General features: G+C 35.7%; 1 protein-coding gene across 1 annotated transcript in view; it reads left to right on the top strand.

Moving 5' to 3' along the window:
* LOC127634515 (methionine synthase reductase-like) overlaps window positions 1-27,232 on the top strand; it is a 43,767-nt gene that overhangs the window by 12,633 nt on the left and 3,902 nt on the right. Inside the window, exons 11-14 of the mRNA XM_052114111.1 lie at window positions 9,295-9,481; window positions 11,549-11,667; window positions 21,168-21,260; window positions 26,011-26,187. Coding sequence (XP_051970071.1) covers window positions 9,295-9,481; window positions 11,549-11,667; window positions 21,168-21,260; window positions 26,011-26,187 — 576 coding nt within the window. The remainder of the gene's footprint in view (window positions 1-9,294; window positions 9,482-11,548; window positions 11,668-21,167; window positions 21,261-26,010; window positions 26,188-27,232) is intronic.

Raw genomic sequence — 27,232 nt, forward strand, 5'->3', positions numbered from 1 at the left:
CGTGCTCTTCCCCTACTTTCGCTTGTCCCTCTTCTACATCCTCTTCTCTTCAGATTCTGTAGCCGGTTCCTGTTGATCTTCTTCCTCGGGTTATTGTTTTTGTGCATGCTGCCCTTCTTTGTCTAAATCTTGCCTCGTATTCATCGTTGGGAAGTCCATATTCATAGTTTCTTCAATACAGTCCGTCAAGTGCTCTGTACTTTCTGAATTCACTTTCTGGATTATTTAGTTTCAGGTTAGCTTCATTGGAAAGGCCAACCAAGATCTCCAAGGCTGATTGTAGGGAACCCATTCTGCAGTATGCTTTCATAGAATTGTTCATCTGGTGATCCTGGTCCTTCTTGGGACGTTTCTCTGGTAGGCCCCGTCATTGGGGGCAACACTTGTCCCAAGTATGTCAGTAATAACATCCATATTAATATGTCTTTCTTATTCATTGGTATTGTAGGCCGCAATTGTTTTCCACCTTCTCTCCTTCAGTGGGTCATCCTGTCCTAACTTGCTTCAATGATGGCAACAGTATGACTATTTCATTTTACATGCATAAAGAACACTGTAATCACCTCATATGGTTACATGTTTTATATTAACTAACAATCATTACTTTCTGCATTCATTTGATTAATATATTAAATGATTTCCCTTATTAGAGTCATTTGCTACACACACATTTGTTGCATCTCATTTCTAGCACTAAATAACACATGGGTCCTCTGCCTCCTCCAGGCAGGAGCCAGGCATAGCCTGACTTTGTTCCAATTAAAAACATTAGATCATCCCATATCTATACACAACATTTTTCATGGTCATTCACAAAAGGCTATAATTCTCCACAGAGGAGGTAAACTACCACAGGTGTTCCTTATCTTAAAACTCCCTACTCATTCACTTATCAAATACATTTCATTTCCTCCTGTTTCCCAAGGACTCTCAATGTCTGTATCACATTAATTAATTTTCCCTGAAAGCTAAGCTTTTTTCATAGTTTCAGACTATATCAGAGTAATTCAGAGTATTAAATCAATAAAAGAATTATCAAATATATAACATATCATTGGAGGAATCAATTTCCTCCCAGTTTGGTCTTTCTGTTGCATTGGGCCATTTACATTGATCAGTACTTCATCTGGTTTTTATTTAATCAATGGTAACACACAATATTATATTATTCCCTCTTAAATTGTTGTTTCAATTATTATACCAATTGTAGCCAACCCTGCACCCTATTTCTTAATTAATTCCATTTATATTGTTACAAACAAACAAGACAAGCAATCGTAATCTTTAGTCACCACCATGTATCTTTTCCATTCTTCATTACTTTTAAAATGTATATGAGTTCAATTAAAGCATAAGTAAAAGTAATAAATCATCTTCCAGTCTAAATTCATTATCATACAAACATTCCCCATGTTTGTTTAATACTTCTATAAAATGTCAAGCACTCCTTTGTCTGCAACGGTTCTCAAAACTTTACCCCCAAAACCAATCTATAAATAATCCTCTACACAGGGTATGATCCCCTGACAACACAGTGACAGAATGCTTAGTATTTAACACTGTGATAAGTTATTTTAGTGAGGTGGTTATTAAAATGCTGTCGGGTTCAGTGGAACTTTTAAATTTTTGAGCAGGTCTCTTCTAGACCTCCCTTTTGATGCTTCTGATCTAAGAGCATTCATCCACTTCCTTAAACCCCTTTCAAACCTTCTTAGTCAGGTCTCCAGGGCGGTGACGCCCCTGCTTTGGTTGCTTAACCTTTTATGCCATTGTCAAGTCTTACCCGTCATTGGGTTGTCACCTCTTGCCACTGGTCTTGATGCTGCTCAGTCCTCAATCCTTAATAATTTGCTATCAATAAACAGATATTTTCTTTTTCAGGGAGTATCACCAGAGAACCGACACAGCCAATGGAACATCTACAAATGCTTAAATATGGAGACAATTCAAAACATGGTTAAATTCAAAAAGCATTATTAAAAATTCATCAATCTATTAAAATTGTCCAAAGTAAAAGTAAAATATGCTAAAATTGAACTCATTTATAGATAATTAATTTCCATTCAGGTTTTATTTCTGCTACTTCAGCAAATGTTACACAAAACTATGTGGGGACTAACATCAGAACAAAGCCTCTCAAGCTTCTAGGAAGCTTAATTAAAAACATCACCTTAATTCAATAATAGTCTCTAGATAGTTTTTGAACCTACATTTATTCTTTCAGATGAATTTTCAACTTAATCTCTTTTCTTTAGTATAAACCCTTAACTTTAGATTGCCCTCTTAATATATAAAATCTTTAATCATTGAGGAGAGCTGTTTGAACTCCTTCATATCACTCTATCTAACATTAGTGTCAAGGCACATCATTTTGCATATAAAAATAAAATCAAACCAAAATAAAATGAAATAAAACACTTATGAATATTTCTTCAAATTCTGCTCTTGTGTTTCTGTTTCAAGCAGACACTTATCAATTTTAGACTGAGAGTGAGGAGTGGGGCATTACACTGTTTCATAATAATACATTTAATTTATTCTTCAACAGTAAAAATAGTGATATTTATAATAACTGATTATATTAACTGCTTTCAAACTTTCTCATCTCACACCATTTAAAAACAAAAACTACTCTCATCAAAAACTACTCTCATCTTACTTTCTTCTGTCCATTCAAACAACATACAAATAACCTTCTAATCTTTAATAAAACAGAACACAATGTCTTTTTCGACATTCTCTATATAATCAATACAACTTATGTTTAGCCTTCTGTTCATGCAGAGCTTTACATTTACAACACCTGTGTTATTATTAATATATTATAATCCCTTTTTTATTATTAAGTAATAATTTATTATTACTACTTTCTCCATTTCTTACACTTTCTCAGGTGAAGGAACTTCCATTCTATCTAATAAAATAATATAAATCAAGTTTTTAAACTAACAGAAAAGTAAAAGATTAAACAGAGTAAAGTCTTAAAGACAAACATATCTAAAAACATATCTCTTTTCTTGTGTTTTGAAATAATTGCTCAGTAAGATACATTACGTACTTTTAATTTCTCATGACTCTTACATTATTTATTTATTTGTTTATTTATTTTTATCCAAATGTTTCATCATCTTTTAACAGTTATCACTATTATACCTCTAAAATTACACTTTCATGTATTAACTATGGCAAACTAAAATAGTAGTAATAGAAATAGACACTCAATCAGCACTTTATAGCACACACTAAGCTCCTTTTTTTTTTTTATTTCTTTATTATGAGGGTACTCTCTGGAAAATTTGGGGGAGTAACCAATCCAATAGGTAACTCTATAACTTTGCCACATGTTTGTAATATTTACTCTTCAAATCAATAAATCAGTGGTTAGCTGCTGGATTTAAATTTAGACCCTCAGAACAATTTAGACACGGGCATTAAACCCCATTGATGGCATTCTGGAAAATCATAAAGTGATCGTATAAGACTGAAATCAACTTTTCCAGAGAAATTTTGATCCACATTATAAATGGCAAATCAATAATGATTACCAGCAGTAATGAGCGCAGGAAGATCAATCAGATCAATCACATCATTTTCAGTCTTCTTTGTGTCCGGATTTCCTCCTGCAGCATTAGTAACTTCTATAAAATCATCTTTCTCAGCCGTCTGCAATGGTGAGAAACTAGTTCCAGAATGAGTTAGTGAAACAACATACACATAATTATGACAAAAGAAACACAGAATAGACACATGAATATGAACTTATTAACATTCATATATGAGGAAGTTATGATGTTCAATTTAATCTTAACCTTTATCCATGGGCTTCACCTGCCCCAAAGACTAATTTTTAAATGATCCAAATCATTCTTAAATTTATTTTCCTTTAATTTTAGTCTCAAATGCAGCTTCTCAGTGTATCCACGATCAACCAAGACCTATTCTGTGTATACCAAACAAAAATAAATAAAATAAAAATAAAATAGCTATCTATCTGCTTTCTATCTTTTTCTAAAGTCGGGGCCCCTTTCTGTCTGTCTGAAGACATCAAGAGAGGCCTGTTTCCCCTCAAAGCCATCCTCAATGCCCTCATCAGACAGTCCCTAACAAAAATAAAAAATCTCTGCCTATCTTTTGTTGGTTGATCAAGTTTACACCAATAACGCTGCACTCACATTTAAATTGTTCTTCAGACATTTTTAAAATCATAGAAAATTCAAAAACAACTTTCTTGTGTTTAATTTAATAATGTTAAAATAGTATTCTCTCATAAACTGGACCAGACAGAACATAAAATGGACACATGAATGTGAAGTTTTCACATTTAAGGTTTAACTGCATAAGATACAAAATATAATTTTATTATTTTATCATATCTTTGGTCCTCTTTTGCCATTTGCTTTAATATAACAACACTTATCTTAAATACAACCTTGGTTTAAAATACAATTACTTATTTGACTTTAGTTTAGCGCAATACACTAGATTCAAAGCTTTATTGTTTGTCCAGATAATGTGATTTCCCAAATGCAATTCAATCACTTTAAAGTTATCACTTTTTTATAATCTAAATATTCTTACTCATCACTTTGATATAAAAGGAGTTATGATCTGACACATGTCCATTCAACAGCTGCTCCCTTTCAGTTTAGTTAATCTTACATCAGGCTTCATTCATGACATGAAAAGAACAGCCCAAGAATAAACATTGTCCAGTCCGCTAAGGGTTAACTTTTTGATTTCATGCACATTTTTGTTTTAAAGCTATTTGTTTGTTTATACTGTATTATATTTATCCTTATACATACATACATACATATACATACACACATTTACACAGACATACAAATATAATTTTTATCATTGGTTTTAATTCTACAATAATAATATTTATTAAGTGGCCTCTTTGTTTTTAATCATCAGATCTCTTCTGCCTCTTATATTGATGAAAATAGTGTAAATAGATTTTCTTTTATGTAAATTGCATACATACTCCTCATTAGTTATGCAGCAAAGGATCAACCTCTCTATCTGGATGGATATTTATAGGGCTCATATAACATACACTTCCATACGCAATCACACTTCAGTCATACTTCCCATACATTAAAACACATATTCTCTCACAAACACAGAACCTTTCACACTTTTTACAAACACAAGGCCTTTATAAACACAGAGCTCTCAAAAAATATTATACTAAAACAAACCTATTACTTCTGCCCCTCCTTTTGCTCTCCTCTTTTTATCCCTCTCCTTTATTCCCATAAAAAACACTCATTATTTACAGTGGTTGATCGCTATATCTGTTACTTCTTTTTATATTAAAACTCATGTAATTCCACCCACAGAGGTCACATCCATTTTGGGTCTCTGTTCAAGACAATTTCTACATTGGTGCTAATTCTCCTTTACTCTCCCTATTAAAAATCACCTTAACATTTTTGACTGTATTTAATTTGTTCATAACTCCAGAAATGATCACTAATTCCATGTGTTTCTATTATTAATCTTTTTAATTCGATTTCTTTTCTCCTCTCAGTTAGTCTCCTCTCAAATTCAGTAACATCTTATTTCCACATTATGATTTCTGCTTCAGGAGGAAAACTGAGACAAGGAAAAAAAAAAAGTATTGTTCTGTTTCTCTGTGCCTGCTCAAAGCCCTCCCTTTACAGCTCCCTATTCTCACTCTAGCAGCCCCACCCTTCTCTCTTTCCCAGCACTCAAGTCTCCAGCGTACTGTAAGAGAGAGAGAATGAAAAAATCAACAACTGTGCTCATTTATCCGAGTCTTATCAACTATACTTCTGGATAACATCCAGCTAAATAAACAAAATATTTATTACTACTAATACTTATTTATATATTTATTCTACATATTTTTATTTCTTATCTCTTCCCCTTATATTTATTTATTATCTTTTATTTCTTTCTTTTTACTCTTTTTGTTATCCTCTTTATTTTCTTAACTTATATTTTCTCTTATTCTTTTATTTTATTATTTGCTTATGTTCCTTCTTTTATTGCTTATATGGTTTCACTTTATTTCTTCTCAAAACCAACTATTTGTTTATTCATGCTTTATGTTTGTTAGTATAATCTTATTTTGTGAATTACAAAACTTTTCTTAAAACATGGTTATACCTCACATACTACTTATACATACATCTTGGGTACAAAGTCTAAACTGGATAACATGATTATACATTACTTATTTCATATACATACAGCATGGTCACAAGTGTTTAAACTAATGCATTCATTTTTCTAATTATTTGCTTTATCATGCATTATACTTTCATTTTTGATTACATATTTATTTCAACATGAGCAATACATTGCTTTCACATAAGTAATGCATCATTATCTATGTCTATATTAGCAATACACACTTAAGTTTTGCATTCTGCTTTATATCATGCATATCTATGTTTCCCTATCCAAGTCTGCCCTCTTAAAACAACGTTTCCCAATAATGTGCCACTTCAGATTTCAAGTAAGGAATATTAGCCTCCTTGACTGACACTTTCAAATGTCCCCTGTATATATCTATCTCATCTCTATGGCCTGTTTTACAGAGTGTAGTTATGTGATCCACAAATAATTTAGGATCTATGTTCCTAACCGCAACATCCAACCAGTTAACAAATGGCCACTCCTGTTCTATTTCTCCTAAATTCACCACTTCAGTTAAGGTTCTCATTAACTCCTCCTTTTTGCAGTTAATTTTCTCTTCTGCCCTGCGTAATCTATGTACTCTGATTCTTTCCAAAAATGATCGCTGATTCCCTTTAACTCTATCAGCTCTTTCCAATTCTCTCTCCCACTCTTCAGATCTGCATTGATCTCCAACTTTACAAAACTCGCTTGTCTCTGCATTTTTCTCTAGTCTTGTTCACTGTAATGGAAAACTTTTTGCCTTTTCTTTATCTTTTTCCCAATTATTCTATTTTTTCTCTTCTGAATCTCCCCTTCCCCTCACTCACAGAGCTGTCCGTTCAGCTGACCAGTGAGTGAGAGCAAGGCAGGGAGATATCAGAGAAGCCGGTGCCAGTTTGCGTCTTTATACTTTTTCAACAATTGTTTTATTCAATTCACTGTTTCAATTAATTTTCCACTTTTGCTCTCATTTAGCATTTCCTTTGTGCACCTGATTCTCTGTATTATTCTGCCTCTGCACACAATACATCATCAACACTGCAATCATGCATTTGAATGAACACAAAAACAGCGCATTTAGTACCGTAAGCACACATGCACCAACAACATAGTTAGTCATGCACATTATTCATTATCTCAAACATGCACATAGTTCAACATTTCCCCGTTTTCCACACAGCCGGGTTCCGTCAAACACTTCAATAAATAACAAAATCTAACACCTGGAGGAATTTTACGCGAATTTCAACCACCCGAGTTAGGATTTTCACCTGTACAGGATTTTCTCTGCCACTTCTTGGCCAAACCTTGAATAAATGCACCTAACCGGGAATTTTCACGCGTCGTCGCTTCTCGACTCACCTCCAGGCCTAGAGTTGCTTCTCAACTCTCTTTAGTCACTTCTCGACTCTTTAAATAACCTTCAGTCGCTTCTCGACTCTTTAAATAACACTCAGTCGCTTCTCGACTTCTTAAATAACACTCAGTCGCTTCTCGACTCTTTAAATAACATTCCTTAAATAATCCCACCCCAAGTTTTTGAAATCTGGAACTCGTCTCTATTTTAGCCAATTAGTTCGAATTATTCTATGTCCGGACCGGCAAAAGTCTTAGGGAAGTCACTTACCGGGACTCGCTACCACAGATCACACAAAAACACCTTAAGCAAAGATGCTTACCTCAGTTTCTGGCGGCGGTGTTTCTGTGCGATTCGTGCAAGCCGTCCCACCAGCGACCTCTGTCCCCTTGACCTCAGTGCCAGTCCCTTCGTGGTCGCCAAAGATATGTCGTGGAATATCGCGATGATTTTCTCTAAGTCGAAGAAAACTCTCAGAGTCTTGAGTTCCAGATGCCAAAGTTGTAGTTTATTGAGAATCAACAAACATGAGTCCAGTCAGCTGTCTGTCCTGACTCTATCCTCCTAAGTTCTCAGTTATATACCTTTTGTTATCTTTCTACCTGTTATCTCTGTCCAATGGGATATTTACCCCTGTCTTTTTCCCTCGCCACCAATATGTTTTAGTTCTTACTTTAGGTAAATATTGGTGGAAAATTCCCCCTCTCTCTATTTTTAAAAAAACATCATATATGAAAGAACATACATCAGCAAAAATGTACATCAACCATACAGCTGGTGGCTTCACACATTCTGGAACACGCCAACTTAAAACATGTTTGCAAGAGACTCTTACTCACACCTCAGCACTTTTCACTTGAGGTGACCTTGTTTGAACATATGCTTCAACTTTAACACATTTAATAAATGAAAGAAAATACAAGGGATACTTTAAATGAATACATCTAAACATCATATATAAAAGAACACAATCAGGATTGTTCTACCATAGTAACATGTGCATGTAAAATGGCCAGAAATAGCATTGTAGCTTAGCGTAAAGCTGACAATTTGCACAAGGTTTATTTCTATTTCTTCTGCTCCAAACGTACTTCAAACTTACTTCTCTGTCTGCTTGTATGAATGTAACACATCATAAGAAAGTGTTTCACCGCTGTTCAAATGCACTTTGGATCGCATCATTTATATGTATAAATGTTTTCCATCTGAAAGGACTAAATATTAAATGAAACAAATGACAATAAAATGCAAAGTAATCTCTTCAGTTATCAAAATACGTTTTGCATGTAACTGTATTCTAATTACCAATTATTTAAACTCTAACTGTAGGGGAATACAGTTACTTATTTTGTATTTTAAATATGTATTCCCGTATTTCGTTACTCCCCAACCCCGATTATAGACAGAGATGAATTTAGTGTGTTTCTGCTTAGTATGGCTTGATGAGACTCCAGTTGTTGTGATCAAAGTCAAATAATGGATGCAGAGCATGTACCTTTCAGAAACACATGCTGGTTTTTAGTTGTTTTCTGCTCATCTACTTTGGATATGAAGTGGTCTATGGTCTAGACTAATATCAGTATGTTGATGTTGGTAGGAATTTATAATACACAGAAACATTAGGGTCCTGAAATATTAAAGTCGGGTCAGCAGGGGTCCTCAGGGGCCCTATACCAGCAGGCCATTAAGTGAAAGATAATGAGGTCTGGAGTTTTGCTCATGATCTTTGTGTTAGATCAGTATTGTTAGCACTTAGTCTATTATTTTCTCTTGTTCCTTAGCTCCAGCCTTCAACACCCTGGGAAAGTTAATTTCATGTTCAATGTTGTGGAGTTCCCTGCATGTCCGGAGCATCCAGCGAGGACGGGCTTGTGCACAGGCTGGTTGGCTGATCATGTCTCCAAAATCTTGCTGCCCCTCGAGACGAAACTGGCTTCAGAGTGTCTTGGCACATCAGCCCAGCCGAAGGTTAGCACTGTAGGCATTGCACATTAGAAAGCCTGTTCACCTTAAAATAAGCTTTTCACAGTCCCTGGGAGGATTTGATTGAATTGGGTTGAGTGAGGCGAGAGGTTTGCTGGAATAAGCTCTGGAGAAAGTACTAATCTTTGCATTAGAATAGAAAACAACTTTTAGCTTTGGGTTTGGATGATATCTACAAAAATATATGGAACTTATAATTATATACTATATTAGGGCTGCACGATATATCGTTTCAACATCGACATCGCGATGTGACTATTGCGGATGCGCACATCGCAGAAAGTGCGATGTAGTAAGATAAACATATAGTCTACTAGTGTTGTCAAAAAAATACTTTCAAACGCTCACAACAAGCAAAAGATGGCGACAAGCAAAGTAGAAGCTATCTTGTCGAAAAGAAAAGTGGAAAAAGACAGTTTTGGAAATTCTTTGGATTTGAGGCTGATGAAAAGGGAAACATCATAGATCAGCAAAAACCTATTTGTAAACGCTGCTTTCACAATTTTCATTGTGCAACATGCGTTACATCTTAAATGCAGTTTTAATGCGTTATAGCTTTATTAAAGATCAAATAATACAGAAGCAGATCATGTTAATAACTATAAACTCAGAAACTGGCATTACTCTGTGTGGTCGGTGCCTCTTCTATAAGTTGCGTGAATGTCCCGATCTAAGGGGGAGATATTGAAACTGCACCCGGCTGAAAGAGACTCTGCCTCGGGGACACTCGTCTCTCGAGCGCGGACGCTTAATGCAGCTAGATTATAACTTATTTAATCATAATATCTATATATATGTCCATATGCATTTCTTATCGTGAAGAAAAATGGCGATATGCAGCTTTATTAATAAGAGAGCACTTTGCACTTTAGTTTGGAATTATTTTTTTATTCAGTCTGTTGTATGCTTGTTTATTTAGTTTTTGATTTTTAGTACTTGGTAAAAATTTTAATTAAAAGTTGCAAAAGTTGAAGCAAATCTTATATAAGTGTTCAAAAATACTTTAAGCATACATTGTTCAGTTTTGTTATAATTCAAAAATAATATATTTCACTTGAAGTGTTGCTCAATGGCATATTTTTGTGCTTAGTTCTGCTGCTAATGTTTTGTTAACTTTGTTATTTAATGAGTGTTGTTTAGTAACCTGTTTTTGCGTTTTGCTTTGCTACCGAAAATGGTATTGAACAGGTATTGGGTCCGACTACTGAAATTTTGGTACCGTGACACTATAGTGTACAATATTTTTTTTCCAATAGGAAAAGTAGCATTATATCTGTCTGATATTACGTAATTTACTCTGATTTATGGGTTCATAGATACACAGAGTTTATTATGTTTTTTTTATACGTTAATTGCTGCACGTTGTTAACGTTCGGGCTCTGCTTGCACTTTATGAAATGATGGGCCAGGAACAGGCAAAAAGTAATGGAGGATTTGGTGTATAGCCCCCCCCCAAAAGGGTTTAAATCAAAAAGCTGTTTATTGTTTACATTTCTTTAAAAAAAAAAAAATTAATTATTGTGATAATGAAACTTCCTCAGTGTAATGCTCTGTTTTAACCTGGTTGCAGTACAGAGATAAAGCCTCCTGTAATCTCCTGAATCCTTTCTAGACACCTCATTCACAAATGAGCCCCTTTATTTTAGGGTAAGCAACATGCATTATTAATATCATAACATGTTAGATCATTGACTTTAGGGTGAATTGATAGAGGAGTAACACATGAATACATTGGAACCATGGTGAATTAAACAGTGTATTAATTATTGTAATAAAATAATCTACCCAAAATAAGTCAAAGTCATTTTCAGTTTCTTTTCCATGAAGATGCAGTTCCCTACAAAATCACCCCAATCATTCTAGAATAATTAATTATTCTCAAATAAAGCTATTCAAGTCATCTGGCGAAGTCATCCTGTATTTTATCATATTGCAGAAAACAAAATATCGCAATGTCAGTTTTTTCCAATATTGTGCAGCCCTATACTATATGTCACGTGTTGGGGATTATTCAGATTACTAATATTGATTAGATCTAAATGTCATGTCCAGGTATATGTGAGGCCTCATCCCAGCAGCAACTTCCACTTGCCTAACGACCCCTCTGTTCCCATAGTGATGGTGGGACCTGGGACTGGCGTAGCACCCTTTATTGGCTTTCTCCAGCAAAGGTATATTCAGAAGTTTTATTACTATGCATTTCACCACAGTACCCTTTTTGATGGTGCTGTTGTTGTACTGTATTTGTGCTGATATTTTGATCTACATGGAACACTTTTACTTTTAAAAATTAGTATTTGTCCCAGTGTATGACCTTTTGAAATGGTCTGCATATACACTTCTGGGTTTAATACAAGTTACGCTCAAGTAAAAGCATTTGTGGCACAAAGTTGTTTTCCACAAAAAAATTATAACAACCCATCCCTCCTTTTATTTAAAAAAAAAAAAAGCATGGAAATAGTAAGTGAAGTGAAAGGGATGGTCTCTCTCATCAATTACTCACCCTCATGCCATCCCAGATGTGTATGACTTGCTTTTTTCTGCAGAACACAAATGAAGATTTCTAGAAGACTATCTCTGTAGGTCCGTACAATGCAAGTGAATGGTGAGGAAACCTTTCAAGCTCCAATAATCACATAAATGCAGCATAAAGGTTATCTATACACCTCTAGTGGTTAAATATGTCTTCTGAAGTGATGCAGTCTCTTTGGGTTAGAAATGTAATTCCTTTTGTACTTAAAATCTGCTCACCCACACCACAGTTTCACCCACACCTATCATATTGATTCTAAAGACATGGATTTAACCGTGTCTTTAGAATGTTCTTCTACAAATCTTTTGTTTGTGTTCATTAGAAGTAAGTACGTCATTCACAGCTGGGATGGCATGAGAATGAATAAATGATGAGAGAATTTTCATTTTTGGGTGAACTATCCTATAACTATAATACACATTGTTTCAAAAGGATAAACTTAAATGAGCTTTTATGGAACCTGGAATTTACCTTTTAAAAGGTGATTCAAAATTTGAAATGAAATCATGAGCATTCAACAAAGATAAAATAAATACATTTTAACCCTAAAATCTTAAAAAGAATCCTGCTCATACTATAGTTTAACAATACATATCGGTATGTTCTTATATAAATCTATATAATCTAAAGTATAATATATTTATCTTCATGTTTATTATATAGACTTACTATATTGTTTCCTCTACTAGCACTAGTATTTCCATGCCTCTGTTTAACACACAACGACAAATCAGCATTGGAAAACTTGTTATCACCTGCTTTTTGCAGCAAAGTTTTTGTACAACACAGAATTTTCCATAATGCTGGCAGCCAGTAAAGGTTGCATTGCTGCAGCTCTTAGCATAATTAATTGAATCTTACCTTCAATCCGAGATCCAAACACAGCTGTCAATACAAACATTTTAAATTATTTGCTATACTTCTCCACATTCCAAAGAGCAGTAAGTCTGAACCATCTATATTGCCTGTGCATGTTCATCTAAATAAAAACGGTTTTAAAAATTGGATGTCAGGGTTCATGCTCTTCATGAACCAAGGAAGAGGACAGGACTAAAAAATGCGGGGAATGGGTTTTATTAATCCAACAAAAAGGAACAAAGCAAACCGGTATCCAAGACAGGAGAACATGACCGACAAGAAGAGACTGAAGAGGTAACAAGACAAACTTGCACAGGACAGAGCACATGAGGAGACTAAATAGGGAGAGAAATCCAACAGGTTAACAAAGGGCAGGTGCAACTAATGAACAAATAATAAGCAGACAAGGAGTTGGGGTATGACACAAGACTGAGAGACACATGGCAAAACGGAAACAAAACAAAGCCACGCACTCTCACAGACACAAACACACGAGTGACACGTGTGCATATCGCCAGAAACTACAAGGCAAAATGCACACATGCCAAACAACAGACGAGACAAGATAATGCATGGCAATGCCAACAAGGTGGTGCCATGCACTCTCACACTAGGAAAAGCCGGAGCGTACACCGCAAAGCAAAAACCATGCAATGCACACAACAGGTGACAAAACGAGACGGGACCTCTGTGCGAGAGTTCGGCCACAAATAAACAGGCACCTAAGACAGAAGCGGCCGAACCCCAGCACAAAATGTAGATGGATCGCGACCCAGATGCGCAGCTCAAAGCAATGGCAACATAAAGGGCGCCCGAGGTCTCGAGAGACTGACAAAAACAATTGACACGAATGCATGCCGTAAGGATGACATAAGAGCAGTGCACACATAACAGTAAGACAAGAGAACGCTTGACAATGCCAATAAGGTGAGCCATGCATTCTCACATAAGACACAGACTAGACAAAACACTAAACATGAGTGTCAGAGTTCAGCCACAAAGACAATAAAACACAACCAACAGAAGTGGCTGAACCCTGACAGAGGAAGGAACATTATTGATTCCTGTGTCTTAAAGTAGCATAAAAACACCCCTAGGGTGATGAGGATAAATCCGAAGGAAGAATGAAAGTGTTAATTTGCTATTGACCTGCCCCCCCCCCCCATGTTATGTGTGAAGCCAAATAGTGTTTCAGAAACCCCTTGTGTTAAAATGAAGAAAGGCATACATTGGGGAGCTGGTTGTAAAGCTGACTTGTGGAGGCCTACATCTTAGAATGTATGATTTATACTCTCTGCCAGGGCCCTATGAAGAGTGACACTCAGTGACTACATATGAATGAAGCAGACTGCCTTGGTGCAGGGTGTGTCAGTAATGTAATGCTTGGTGTGTGTTTGTACACAAATAGTTTGTAAGTGACACAAGGGCCACAGGTAATCACAGGGCCTACAGTGTCTGAGCCGATGTGGTTGATTAATGTCTCGGACATGTCTGGGGGCTAGTGAGAGTGGGCGACCTTTGGGATGAGACATTAATGATGAATGACACAAGTTGTCCTCGACCACTCACAGGCTAACACTGCCTTCCAAACAGTCAAGGTCATGGCAGTCATTCAGCATGCAGCCAATGATGTTTGGTTTGGCTCCAAGCCATGATCAATAACAGGTTTGTTAGATTTGTTTGTTTCTTTTGAATGCATTTGTGCATTACTCAAATTAGGGAAGTATATTACTTCTAACCTCAGTCTCACATTCAGTTTAAGGGATAGTTCACCCTAAACTGAATTTTCTGTCATAATTTAGTCACCCTCATGTTGTTCCAAAACTGTGTGACTTGCTTTCTTCTGTGTAACAACAAGGAGATGTTAGGCAGAATGACCATTTGCTTTTATTGCATCTTTTTCCAATGAAAGTGAGTGAGTAAATCATTCTGTCACATCTCCCTTTGTGTTTCATGGAATAAAGACAGTCATAAGAGTTTAATAACATTCTTAAACTTTATCCTGTATTGCTGATATGTCACACAATTTAATATAGTAAATAACTTTTTTTATTTAGCTCTATATATCGTCAAAATGCACACAAAACTTTATCTTTAAAAAATAATAATGCAAAAAAAAATCTTGTGTGCTTTAAAGAGATAGTTCACCCAAAAATAAAATTTCGGTCATCATTTACTCACCCTCGTACCATCTCTGATGTGTTTGACTTTTGTTTTTTTGCTAAACACAAACAAAGATTTTTAGAAAAATATCTGTGGCCAGAATTTTAAGGTCCAAAAATCACATTAACGCAGCATAAAGTTAATCCATAAGACTCCAGTGGTTTAATCCATATCTTTAGAAGCGATATGATAGGTCTGGGTGAGACACGCATCAATATTTAACTCCTCTTTTTTTTTTTACTCAAAATTTTCACTTCTACATTCTTCTTTTGTTTTTGCCAATTCACATTATTTGTGTGTATCACCACCTACTGGGCAGTGAGGAGAATTTATAGTAAAAAAGGACTTTAAATATTGATCTGTTTCTCACCCACACCTATCATATCGCTTCTGAAGATAGGGATTTAAACACTGGAATCTTATAGATTACATTTATGGTGCCTTTATGTGCTTTTTGGACCTTCAAAGTTCTGGCCATTCATTCACTTGCATTGTGAGGACCTATAGAGAATAAAAATTCTTCTAAAAGTCTTTGTGTTCTGCAGAAGAAATACATCTGGAATGCATGAGGATAAGTAAATGATGAATTTTCATTTTTGAGTGAACTATTCCTTTAAATGGTAGATATCAGTTTGTTCTGGTTTCTATAAATTCACAGATTTATCGGCCTCTATGATATCTGTATCATAAATTCTAATCTTGTGTTTTGAGTGAGGATGATATTGCTTTTATAGTTCTATAAACAAGATGTTTATATGGAATAACTTGAGTTTGACTTAACATCTCTGATAACAAACATTATTTCAAATGAAGCACAAATTGACCATTTGTTTGGAACACTGTGAACACAGACAACTGGAGTGATACAAACAGTGAATCATCCCAGTGCTGTTATACTAAATATCAGCAATTTTGGATTGCCACTTGTCCAATCAGATTAGAGGACTGAAACTAACTGTTTGATAATGCCTGTTAAACCAAAATCAGTTTTCCGGAACTTTAGTAAGAGAAAGCTTAGTTTCATTACAGTTATGGTGCAAGTCTCAGTTCAGTTCAATTTAACACCAGCTAACCTTTAAGACACCGATAGCAATATGACACACTTACACTCTCAGGTACAAAAGCATTCTCTCGGAAAACAAACACCCATGATTGAGGAAGAAAGAGAGACAGATTAGTCATGCTTCCACAGGTTTACTGTCGATATGTGCTGTTGCATTGTCCTTCCAAATTGGAAGAACTTTGTCTCTGAGGGTTTGGACAGAAGCTTAAGTTGAGAATCTCCTAAATACTGCCACCTCAGATGCCAAGGCTTCAGTTAAAGATAACAATCACCTTTCTGTCAGCAGGATATCATTTGTGTCACAAAGCTCAGCATTTCCTCTTTAGAAACAACCAGAGTGAGATGCTTCGATTTCCTCATCTGAAAATCAATGACAGCAGGCAGACAGCCGGAAATGCATTGTGTGGTGGAGAAAGTGGAAGACTGAGTAAGAATCTCACAAAGGGTCAATACAATTCAACTGTTTGCTGGTTGCCAATGAGCTTTAGGCAGAAAGGACTTGACACGTAATGGTTAAGGAATTAATTAAACAAAACTATGAGACTGTTCAAAACAAACAGTTTATAATTTTTATAAAAGCACTTGCATGAATTCTTCTGTTAAAACTTGTGTATTATTTGAGCTGTAAAGTTGTTGAAATCGCCATTTGTATGGTCCTTTTTAGGGGTTTGAGTGTTTACGGCGTAACACTAAATGTCATTACAACGAAGTTGTAAAATCGGATATAACTTTACACAGAAAAGGTTACTAATCGATTTTATCTCACTTAAATGACGTTAAAAGGGATATTGTTTATGTTTTGTGGCTATACTTTTGATACAGTGAGTATTTTAACACTAATTGACCCGTTCAAGTTCCTCACTGGAACCCAGATTGTTTGCTTTTTTGTCATTTGTCAAATTAGTCTGAATTAATTTTTGTGGTAATCAACATTTTGCCACAAATGCTGTCAATTGAGCTTAACCTATGTTCTACCCAGAATATTCCTTTTAAGGGACATCATTTTAAAGCATTCAGTATTTATTTTATTTATCATAAAATCTATAAATATAAAATTATTATTAGTAATCCTTGTTAAGGCAAGCATCACGATTACCAATGCTCTTAATTGGGGTTAGAATTTGAACAAACCCCTAACCCTTGTGAAACTCATGCGCTATTAGCAACTGAACACCTTAGCAACTGCATAGCAACACACAATTAAAACTCCTCTAAAACTCCTCATTTTATAGACCACAATGGCAGTGCCCTGGCAACAAACATCAACACCCTAGCATCGTGGAGTTAAATCTTGCACAGGCAAGCGCCACTCACATTTTCTTATTAAAATGTACAAATCAAGTTACATGTTATAAATAGGCTAGTTTTAGAATAAAATTGCCTCATTTCTTTTCCATATCCCTTTTTTTGTTCTCTTTTGTCTGCTGTCCACAGGTCAGAAATGGTTATTTTGAGTACTACAGTAAAGCTTTAAGGCCACCAAATGTCCTTTGCCTTCACAATGCAGACCATATTTGGAGGCAGATTACATAGTCTACCTATTTGTAAAAGTGAATGTTCAGTGTAGTCCACAGACTCCCTTTTAGTGTACATCTGAAAATGTACCCCTATTCCACCCAAATGCAGTCATTTTTTTAGGGATAGGGATCTGTCATCCTCCCTGTCGCAGCACATTTGATTTGTATTCAGGTTGGGAGCTGGTCTGCATGGTGTAACAAAATGGAATCCAGGTTTTTTATATTAGTACTGGTCCCTCTGGGGCAGCATAAAGCCCCAATAAAGCTAGTTTATTGAAGCCCATTTCCAGATTGGATATTGAACTCCCAGATGCTAATGGTTCTGCTGTGGACACTCTGTTTGTTTGAATGCAAAATGCAATCAAGCCCAGCTTTGTGCATGTGGGCGTGACCAAAAGAATCATCCAAAACGCTAAGCCTGTCTTGCAAAAAAAAATAAAATCCTGCAGAGTGGCAGAAAAAGTAGAAAAATAGATGTGACAGACTGTGTTTGGTTGTTTATTATTTAAAAGTGTAAACTATGTCATTCAAAATACATAAAAATAAAATAAAATGGCAACTGTTTTTAATCGAGTTTTACGAACACTGCCCCTGTCTTCTGTTGGTCCCACCCCAAACTCAGGCATTTTTTGGCTTTTTAAAGTTGTCACTGCATATTAAGCTATGATAAGAAGTACTATAATATCCAAAATACAATTTCTAATCTAGATAATGCATGAAGTTCACCCATTAATCAATGACTGCAACTCTTTCTGTAAAGTTCAGAAACTATTTCAGGAAATCTAGAAAGTAACTGGATTTATTTGCATATAATTTATAGGCATCAATTTATTTACTGATGTCACAACTCATAAATAAATCATACACCTGGAGTATAAAAAGATGCATGATTTATATCATTAACATAATCTGTAAACAAACCATTAGTATTCTATTGCCTGGCTGTTGATCAACATGCCACTAAATAAAATGGAGAGCCACTAAAATAATCATGATGGGTAACTTGTGGTTTGACATGCAATGAAAGAACAGATTGTAGACATTTGAAGAGAAGCCCAATTTTGTTGTCCTCTGGTCATCGTATCCACACTGTGGCTCATTGGTATTCTGTTCTCAATAAAACTGAGCAATTTGTATGTTCAGCAGATGGGAAGAGCATAGTGTCTGAATCTCGGCTCACTGCAGTGTTTAGAGCTGAGTGAGTGATATACACATGACTGAGGGCATCTCGTCCTGAAAGTCCTTCTAGGACTTTTAACATTTTACTTTTATTAATGGTTCTGAAAGTTTCAGGCAGTGCATTCTATTTCTGAACACTTCTTTTAGGTTAACTAATAGGGCTAAAGGAAGAGTTGCAGTGAGTAATTTTGCTTTGGTGTGTGAAATACGTTTCTAAGAGATCTCTTCCTCTATCATGCTGGAGCAGAGAAGCGGTTGAGTAGACCGTGTGCTGTTTTTTTTGGTGGGCCTGCAGACTGTTTTGATCATGTGAGCAGAAACCTTTTCTCTTATCTATTAAGATAAGTCAGTCAACCCATAACAGGTGCAGTGTTCAGATAATGCCCAGTATCTTTATACCACCTCAGTGTATGGAATTCTGGGAACACTGCCAGATCTTTTAGAGGACTTGCTCTTCAAAAACTTCCCAGGGTGATTTTGTGGCTTAAAGAAGTTCTTCTTCGTTCTTCACTCAGAGCAACGGTATACTTTTTGCAAACATACAGACACTAACCACTCCAATGGGGGAGGCATTTATAGGAGCATTTAAATATGAGGACACACTAGACTATGTAAAACATCAACTAATTCAACATTAAAATGTGTTAACTTGTCAATGACTATATGCCTCATTCTATGAGTAGAATTCACTTCAGATCAGTAACGGACGCTTTAAGAACCACTTGATGATGATGATGATTTAAAGCAATACAGTAAATAATGTGTAATTTGTCATGTTTACATTCTGCATTCATGGCGCTAACATGCTATAGGTAGCCATAATATGCACCAGTTACATTCGGTTATTGTAAAGGGCATAATACAGACAAAGGAATCGAGGAGGCATATCTCACATTGGGCTGATGTTTGAATGTCTTTCGCTGCAGACAACACATGAGTGAAGCAGCATATTAAACAACAGAGTGAATGGGCACTTCAGAGTATTTGGGTTGACTTTTTTTTTAGACTAAATAAACAAAACAAAAAAAATCACATGACATGTTCTTAGAAAATGTCTCGACGTGAATGATGTACAGATGTAGGTAAATTTGCACCAGCTCGCAAATAATTCTGAATGCCGGTGTGTTTATGTTGACTGAGCTCCAGGTCACACCTACTTATGTTGTGGACCAATGGCAGTAAAAAGGTGTTTAACAGCCTGTACAAAGTTTCCAGATTTTGTTCAAAATTATGTCACACCCATTCGTTCTACGATTTTGTATGAAGTATGCCGGGGCCTTTAGTGGTATATCAGCAGTTAAAGAGTGTTATGCCACATGCCAATGTATGGCTTCTTCATTTTGAAACCGAACAATTATTATTAAGTTGCAATTTTGTCATTACTGAGTTTTTCAAGAACCTATTCAATGTATATTCATTGTTTTAGAACTTCTCATTTAAGAGCTTAGCACATCATATTATATTCAATATAGTACTGTCAGTTTAATGTGTTGATCTGGTATGGTTAATTATTTGTTAAATTTGAAAATGAATACATTAACCAAAAATTATGCTAATTAACAATTAATTAATTTTACTACCAGCGAAGCAATTCAAGCTTGATGTTACACCTAAATGCAAAGCACATTTTTGCAAATTCTGCAGTCAGTGCAGCCCAAACTGCTTCTACAGTCAACACACCTCAGCAAACCACATTAACAGAGAACAAACAGTGCAGAATGAGTGGGGAGCCATTCAAACAGGACCTGTTTTTGCTTTCAAAAGCAGGCAGACAAAGTGGAGCGCAGCAGTTTAAATACTTTTAACTGGAAGCGGTGTCTCAAAAATGTGACGCTCATGTTGTGAGAGGCTTGAAAACTGGGAGATGTGCCAAAACGGACAGAAAAGTCAATTTGATGCATGTGTGTCGACCAACAATTAAAAAAATGGCACAGATGGATTGTGTGAAAGCCTCCAGTGTGAATGGCCCCTGATTCTACCTTGGACAGATTTACAAATTCGATTGCAAAATGGATTGCTGTGGACTACAGGCCACTGATTAGGTTTATGTTCATTTACATGTAATTATTTAGCAGATACTTTAATCCAAGGTGACTTACATCAATAGAAATTTCCAATGATATGGAAATAAGCAATATATTGACTTCTAAATCTAGGCTACTTTTTGGCTATTCAACACTGTACACATCTGCCACAATAATTAAATGTCTTTTGAATTATCTTAATTTGGAAGCTTTTATCACGAAATATTGATTAATTCAATTAATGTATCAGCATATCAAGTAATTTAATATGCTTTTAAACTTTTTACTTTATTAATGCTCCCAATTTATTATTGTATCATTTTTGACCTTACAGAGAGAAGGAGCGGGAGGAAAACAAAGAAACCACATTTGGAGAGACATGGCTCTTTTTTGGCTGCCGCCATAAAGACAAAGACTTTCTTTTCAGGTATGTGTATTTGCCACACAAACAGATTGTCAGACACACACACATTAATCCACCATGACCCCCAATAGTTTTTTTCAGTGACTTGATCTGTCAGCTTTACACAGTCTCTTGGATTTTTGGCTTCTCTTGTTTGGTAAAAGCCAGAGGCTCCTGTTGCACCGTCCTTGAAAGTAATGATGAGAAAGCAATGAAATTAAAGTGCTCCCTCGGAGAATATGGGGCATATGATATGAGACATTATGTAAGATGATTGGGGTCTGGCTGTCCCATAGGCACACAGGCATAACTCACGCACAATGTCCTTAGTAATGACGTCGGTGTCTGGATTGGTGTGTATTAAGTATGTGAAAATGCAAGTGAATGCGTTTTGACAGCAAACAACATTGTATCACAGCCCTTGCCTCTACTGACACAAAAACTAATAAAAGCAAGATTTAAAGTCAAGGTCCTGACATACTGTTTGAATCTATCAGTCTTTGGCTTTAATGGTCACAAAGAAAGGATTCCCCCATTGAAATCCACTACTCTTCCCTTAAACTGTTTACGGCAGTTTAATTCACATTTGTCAACACTGGGGGGTTTCATTTATCATTTGTCCCTGCATTGATTAAACCAATCAATGAAATGTGTTTTGTTTAGTTCAGTGTAACACACTCATTGTCTACGAAGCTTTGATAAGCCAAGAAACCGATAATGCCCATAGCATTCAACAAGAAAGCTGCTAAACCTGGCTTGCAAAACTCAATACACTGAAACATAAGAAGCAAACAGACTAGCTGTTGGCAGAATCCAACATAACTTTGTGACACCTGCTAATGTCTGGTGAATTGAGAAAATGTATTAGCCATAAATACAGTGGCAAGAAAAAGTATGTGAACCCTTTTGAATTAGCTTGATTTCTGCATTAATTGGTCATAAAATGTGATCTCATCTTCATCAAAGTCACAAGTTTAGACAAACACAAAGTGATTAAGCTGACAACACACAAAAAAATTATAATCTTTCATGTCATTACTGAACACATCCCATTAAACATTCACAGTGCTGTGGAACAAGTACACAAACCCTTGGATTTAATAACTCTTTTGGCAACAATTACCTCAACCAAGCATTTCTGATAGCTGTGGATTAGACCTGCACAGTGTTCATTTACATTTACATTTACATTTATGCATTTGGCAGACGCTTTTATCCAAAGTGACTTACAGTGCAGTTATTACAGGGACAAACCCCCCGGAGCAACCTGGAGTTAAGTGCCTTGCTCAAGGGCCCAACAGTGGCATCTTGGTGGTGCTGGGGCTGAACTGCTTCAGCTCAGCTATATTCTTAGGATGTCTGGTGTGAATGGCTCTCTTGAGGTCATTCCACAGCATCTCTTTTGGGTTAAGTTCTGGGCTATGACTGGGCCACTCCAAAAGGTGGTTTTAAAGATTGTTTTGAAGCCATTCTGTAGTGTATTTACTTCAAAGTTTATGGTAATTGTCCTGCCGCATCACACAAATTCTTCTGAGCTTCAGCTGGAGCATGGTTTCATCAGGCCAAAAAACATTTTCCCTGTATCGTTTTGGAATGTCAAGGTGGTTTTTGGCAAACTTCAGACACACAGCAATGTTTTTTTTTTTAATCTCAAATTAGCAGCATCCTTCGTGGTGTCCTGCCATGGGCACCATGCCTGTTTAATGTGTTCTGTATAGTAGACTCATGAACAGAGTTGTTAACCATTTCCTATGATTCCTTTTAGCTGATACTCTAGTGCTCTTTTTTTTTCTTTTTTTTTTCTTTTTAACCTCATTGAGCATTCTGTGGTGTGCCTTATGATTCATCTTGCCTGGATGTCCACTTCTAGGGAGAGTAGTCACAGTACTAAATCGTCTCCATTTATAGACAAACTGTGGACAGATTTTTTTAAGATAACTTTGTAACCCTTTTCAGCTTTATGCAAAGCAACAACTCTTGATCATAGGTCTTCTGAGATCTCTTTTTTGCGAGGCATAGTCCAGCAAATGCTTCTTGTGAATAGCAAACTCAAAACGTTTGAGTGGTTTTTATAAGAAAAAGTAGCTCTAACCTACACCTCCAATCTTGTTTCATTAATTGGATGCCAGGTTTGCAAACTCTTGACTCCAATTAACTTTTTTTGCTTACTTTTTCCAACCTACACTGTGAATGTTTGAATTATTATTCAATATGTACAAGAACAATACAATAATTTGTGTGTTATTAGTCCAAACAGATTGTTTGTTCATTATTGTAACTTATATGAAGATCAACCAGATTTTCAGACAAATTTATACATAAATGCAAGTAATTCCAAAGGGTTCACATAGTATTATTGCCACTGTATTTCTTATATGCTAAGAATCTGTATTTTGCATGTTTGCATTAAAAAACACATTTACTTTGACAATGGATTTATTTAGCCATTTATTCCTTGCATATTTGTAACAAATAGTTGAAAGCCAATTTTAGACTTGTGAATGTCAAGACATTGCGATTTAGTTTAATATTTTTGTTTTGGTGGCTTATTTTTTGCTAAAAATATTTAATGTGTTGCCATAGAGTTCTAGTGAAAAATACTTTAGGCATCCAAAAGGACCCCCACACCCCCCACAGTCAAGGTTAGGCAGTTTTTCTTACAGTTTCATTTAAACTATGTATTATGTTGCAAGTCTTTACAACAGCACTGGACAAATGGCGCATAACTCAGTTTTACAAATGTACTCCCATTTGTTGACTGGATTGTGTTGAGGCCCTGGTTGTCAGGCAAGACTACTAAAGAAAATATGCAGTCTTCAATCATTTCTTCTAAAGAATAACAATACGTAAAATAAAATGCACATTAAATAATACGTGCTAAAAGGGTGAAATCAGTCTTAATTGGTGTTAAAATATGGAACACTTTTCTTAGACCCCCTACCACCAACAATCCCCTTGTGTCTTTGTTTTTATAGATTTGGATTACACGATGAGAGGTTAGTGGGTTGTTCATGGAAAAGAGACAAAAGGATCACTGAAGTCAAAATTCAATATGTCTGACCAGAAAGGTCTAGTGCAGTTTGTCTGGGCCTGGAAAAACAGGCATGACTCCCAGAAGACTCATGCAAAGACATGCAACCAAAATCCTTTAAAAAAAAAAAAAAAAAAAAAAAAGGTTACAACGGATTTAATAAGATGCTGAATCACTGGCTTTGCTTGGACATTTTTTACTTACTCACATGAAATTGCCATAGTTACAAGATCACAACTCTGTTAATGACATTGGACTCACAAGTAATTAGTTGGTAATGCTTATAATGCCAAAAAGAATTAATGTTTGACTTTGCTGTGTATTTCATATCTTGTTTAGTTTCTGATGATATTTTAGCTTCAATCACCAAGCACATTATTAGGAACACTATGGTCCTAATGAAGTACATGACATGGTCTCCTGCTGTTGTAGCCCATCGCTTGTTGTGCATTCTGAGATGATATTCTGCTCACTACATTTGTTCAGAGAGATTATCTGAGTTACCATAGCCTTTCTGTCAGCTCAAACTAGTCTGGCCATTCTCCGTCGACCTCTCTCATCAACAAGATGTTTCCATCTGCATCTAAACTAGACTGTTATGCGTGAAAATACCTGGAGATCAGCAGTTACAGAAATACTCAAACCAGCCTGTCTGGCACCAACAATCATGCCACGGTTGAAATAAAAATGTTCCCCATTCTGATGGTTGATGTGAACATTAATTGAAGCTGCTGGCCTGTATCTGCATTAATTTATGCATTGCATTCCTGCCAACGATTGGCTGATTAGATAATCGCATGACTAAGGTGTACAGGTGTTCCTAATAAACTGCTCATTGAGTGTATACTGTATGTCCCATGTCATTGACATGTGTTGTCAAACATCTTGATTGGCATATGTGCAACAAAACTGCCAACAAAAAGTCGAAATCTTATAATGGTGTCTCAAATAATGGAATTCAAAATTTTAAAACTCCATATCTTATTTTGACTTATGCTTTCTTCAAAATCTTTCATGGTTTCATTGGTAACTGTTTGCATGAGGATTTCTTAATAAAAATGGATGTCAGAAGTCAAGTCATTGCTGTCGTATTGTCAAATGTTTTGTACAAACATTTGCTTCATCCAGTAGACGATCCATCTGTTTAGATTTCCCTCATCCTCCTCTTTTATCTGAGGCTTCAGTGGAAATTTATAATACACAGCAGAAAAGTTGTCACTGTGAGAATGAACCAATCTTGGCAGTTTTGCTTAAGGTCTGTAATGAAAAAAGACAAAAGCTAGTTTCGGCAAGCAAGTTTTCTCTAAGAGCCAGGTAACAGAACAACAGAGCATTGATTTAAAAAGACACTCAAACCTCGAGTTTGACCCTGTTCGTTAACTTCTGATTTTTCTATTCCATTTTTTTCATTTTTGTTTAAGTAGCACACAAACTGTTGTTAGTAGCTGAAAATCAAGCAAAAGGTCATGTTAAAGGAGCGATTTATAACAGCAGCCTTGAGGTTTTATAAACATTCTTGCCAGATGAATGTGAGCGATGAAAATCTAAGTTTCAAATGAAACACGCTAATGAGCTCCATTGTTGCTACTTTAGCATGCCAAAACCTGAGAGAATCTAATTTGCCATTTGTAAAAGTTATGTTTTGTACTTTAATTTAGTTTAACTACCACAAAAACCACTAATCACTGAGTGATTAAATAGCAGTGAAATACTGTAATAAGCACATTACTGCTATATTTTCAGAGATGAGTTGGAGAATTTAGTGCATAATGGAACCCTGAGCCATCTGATTGTGTGCTTCTCCCGAGATGTTCCTGATGCTGTTAACAGACCAAGATATGTCCAGCATAATTTGCTGCTTCATGCTAAAAATGTTGCCAGCATCCTCCTTAAAGACAAAGGCTGTCTTTACATATGTGGGTGGGTACAAACTCTTGTAGCTCAATTAAAAGAGTCTTATCATCATTGCTTTTTGATGAGAATTTAATTATACTGTAAGTTGTTATGGTTTTATAGTCCTTAAATGGTTAGTTCACCCAAAAATCTAAATTATCCCATAATTTACTCACCCTCAAGCCATCCTAGGGGTATATGACTTTCTTCTTTCAGCCAAACACAATCGGAGTTATATAAAAAAATATCCTGCTCTTCCAAGCTTTATAATGCACTTTGGGGTTTCAAAATCTAAGGTACCATACACTCCCATTATAAAGCTTGGAAGAACCAGGATATTTTTTAATATAACTCCGATTGTGTTTGCCTGAAAGAAGAAAGCCATATGCACCTAGGATGATTTGAGGGTAAATTATGGGATAATTTTCATTTTTGGGTGAACTAACCCTTTAATAATTCCAGATTGCATTTTGTGTGAACATTGTTTAATTTGACTAAATTTTTTCGATTAAAATAGTTAAATCACTGCACTCTTCCAGTTGTTGAGTGTGCGAAGATCCAGAAAATAAAAAACAAAACTGCATCAAAGAAAATGCATTTCCTGCACTACCTTTTTCTTATGTCCTCTTGCCTTTGAGAACTAAAATGGTGACTAAGAAATGAGAAAAAGTTAGTGCGGATAATTATTTTCTTCAATTGTATACTTTTAAGGTCTAATATGATCATTGTGATTCATACATTTTCATACAATTTTTCATCAAAATGTCAAAATTTCTTGACCTCAGAAACAATATTTATTTTCTGTGACAAAACTAAGGGTGGTTGGAGAAAAATATTTACCAATAATATCATATGCTCATCTTTCATTATCCATTTCAGATGGATAAATCAAGTCCCACCCCACATGATTACCCAATGAATATGCATTATCATGTTGTCTTTTAGAGAAATTACTTTTTCCAAACGGTTTGCTTGACTTTGTTTATTACTGTATTATTGCTCACTGTGGCATGGGTGGCGTGGTCATGTGTCGGTCTGCGGGAGAGAGAGAGAGTGGTAAGGCTTGTCACCT

This window comes from Xyrauchen texanus, chromosome 41 (assembly GCF_025860055.1).
Source record: "Xyrauchen texanus isolate HMW12.3.18 chromosome 41, RBS_HiC_50CHRs, whole genome shotgun sequence".
Taxonomy (NCBI): domain Eukaryota; kingdom Metazoa; phylum Chordata; class Actinopteri; order Cypriniformes; family Catostomidae; genus Xyrauchen; species Xyrauchen texanus.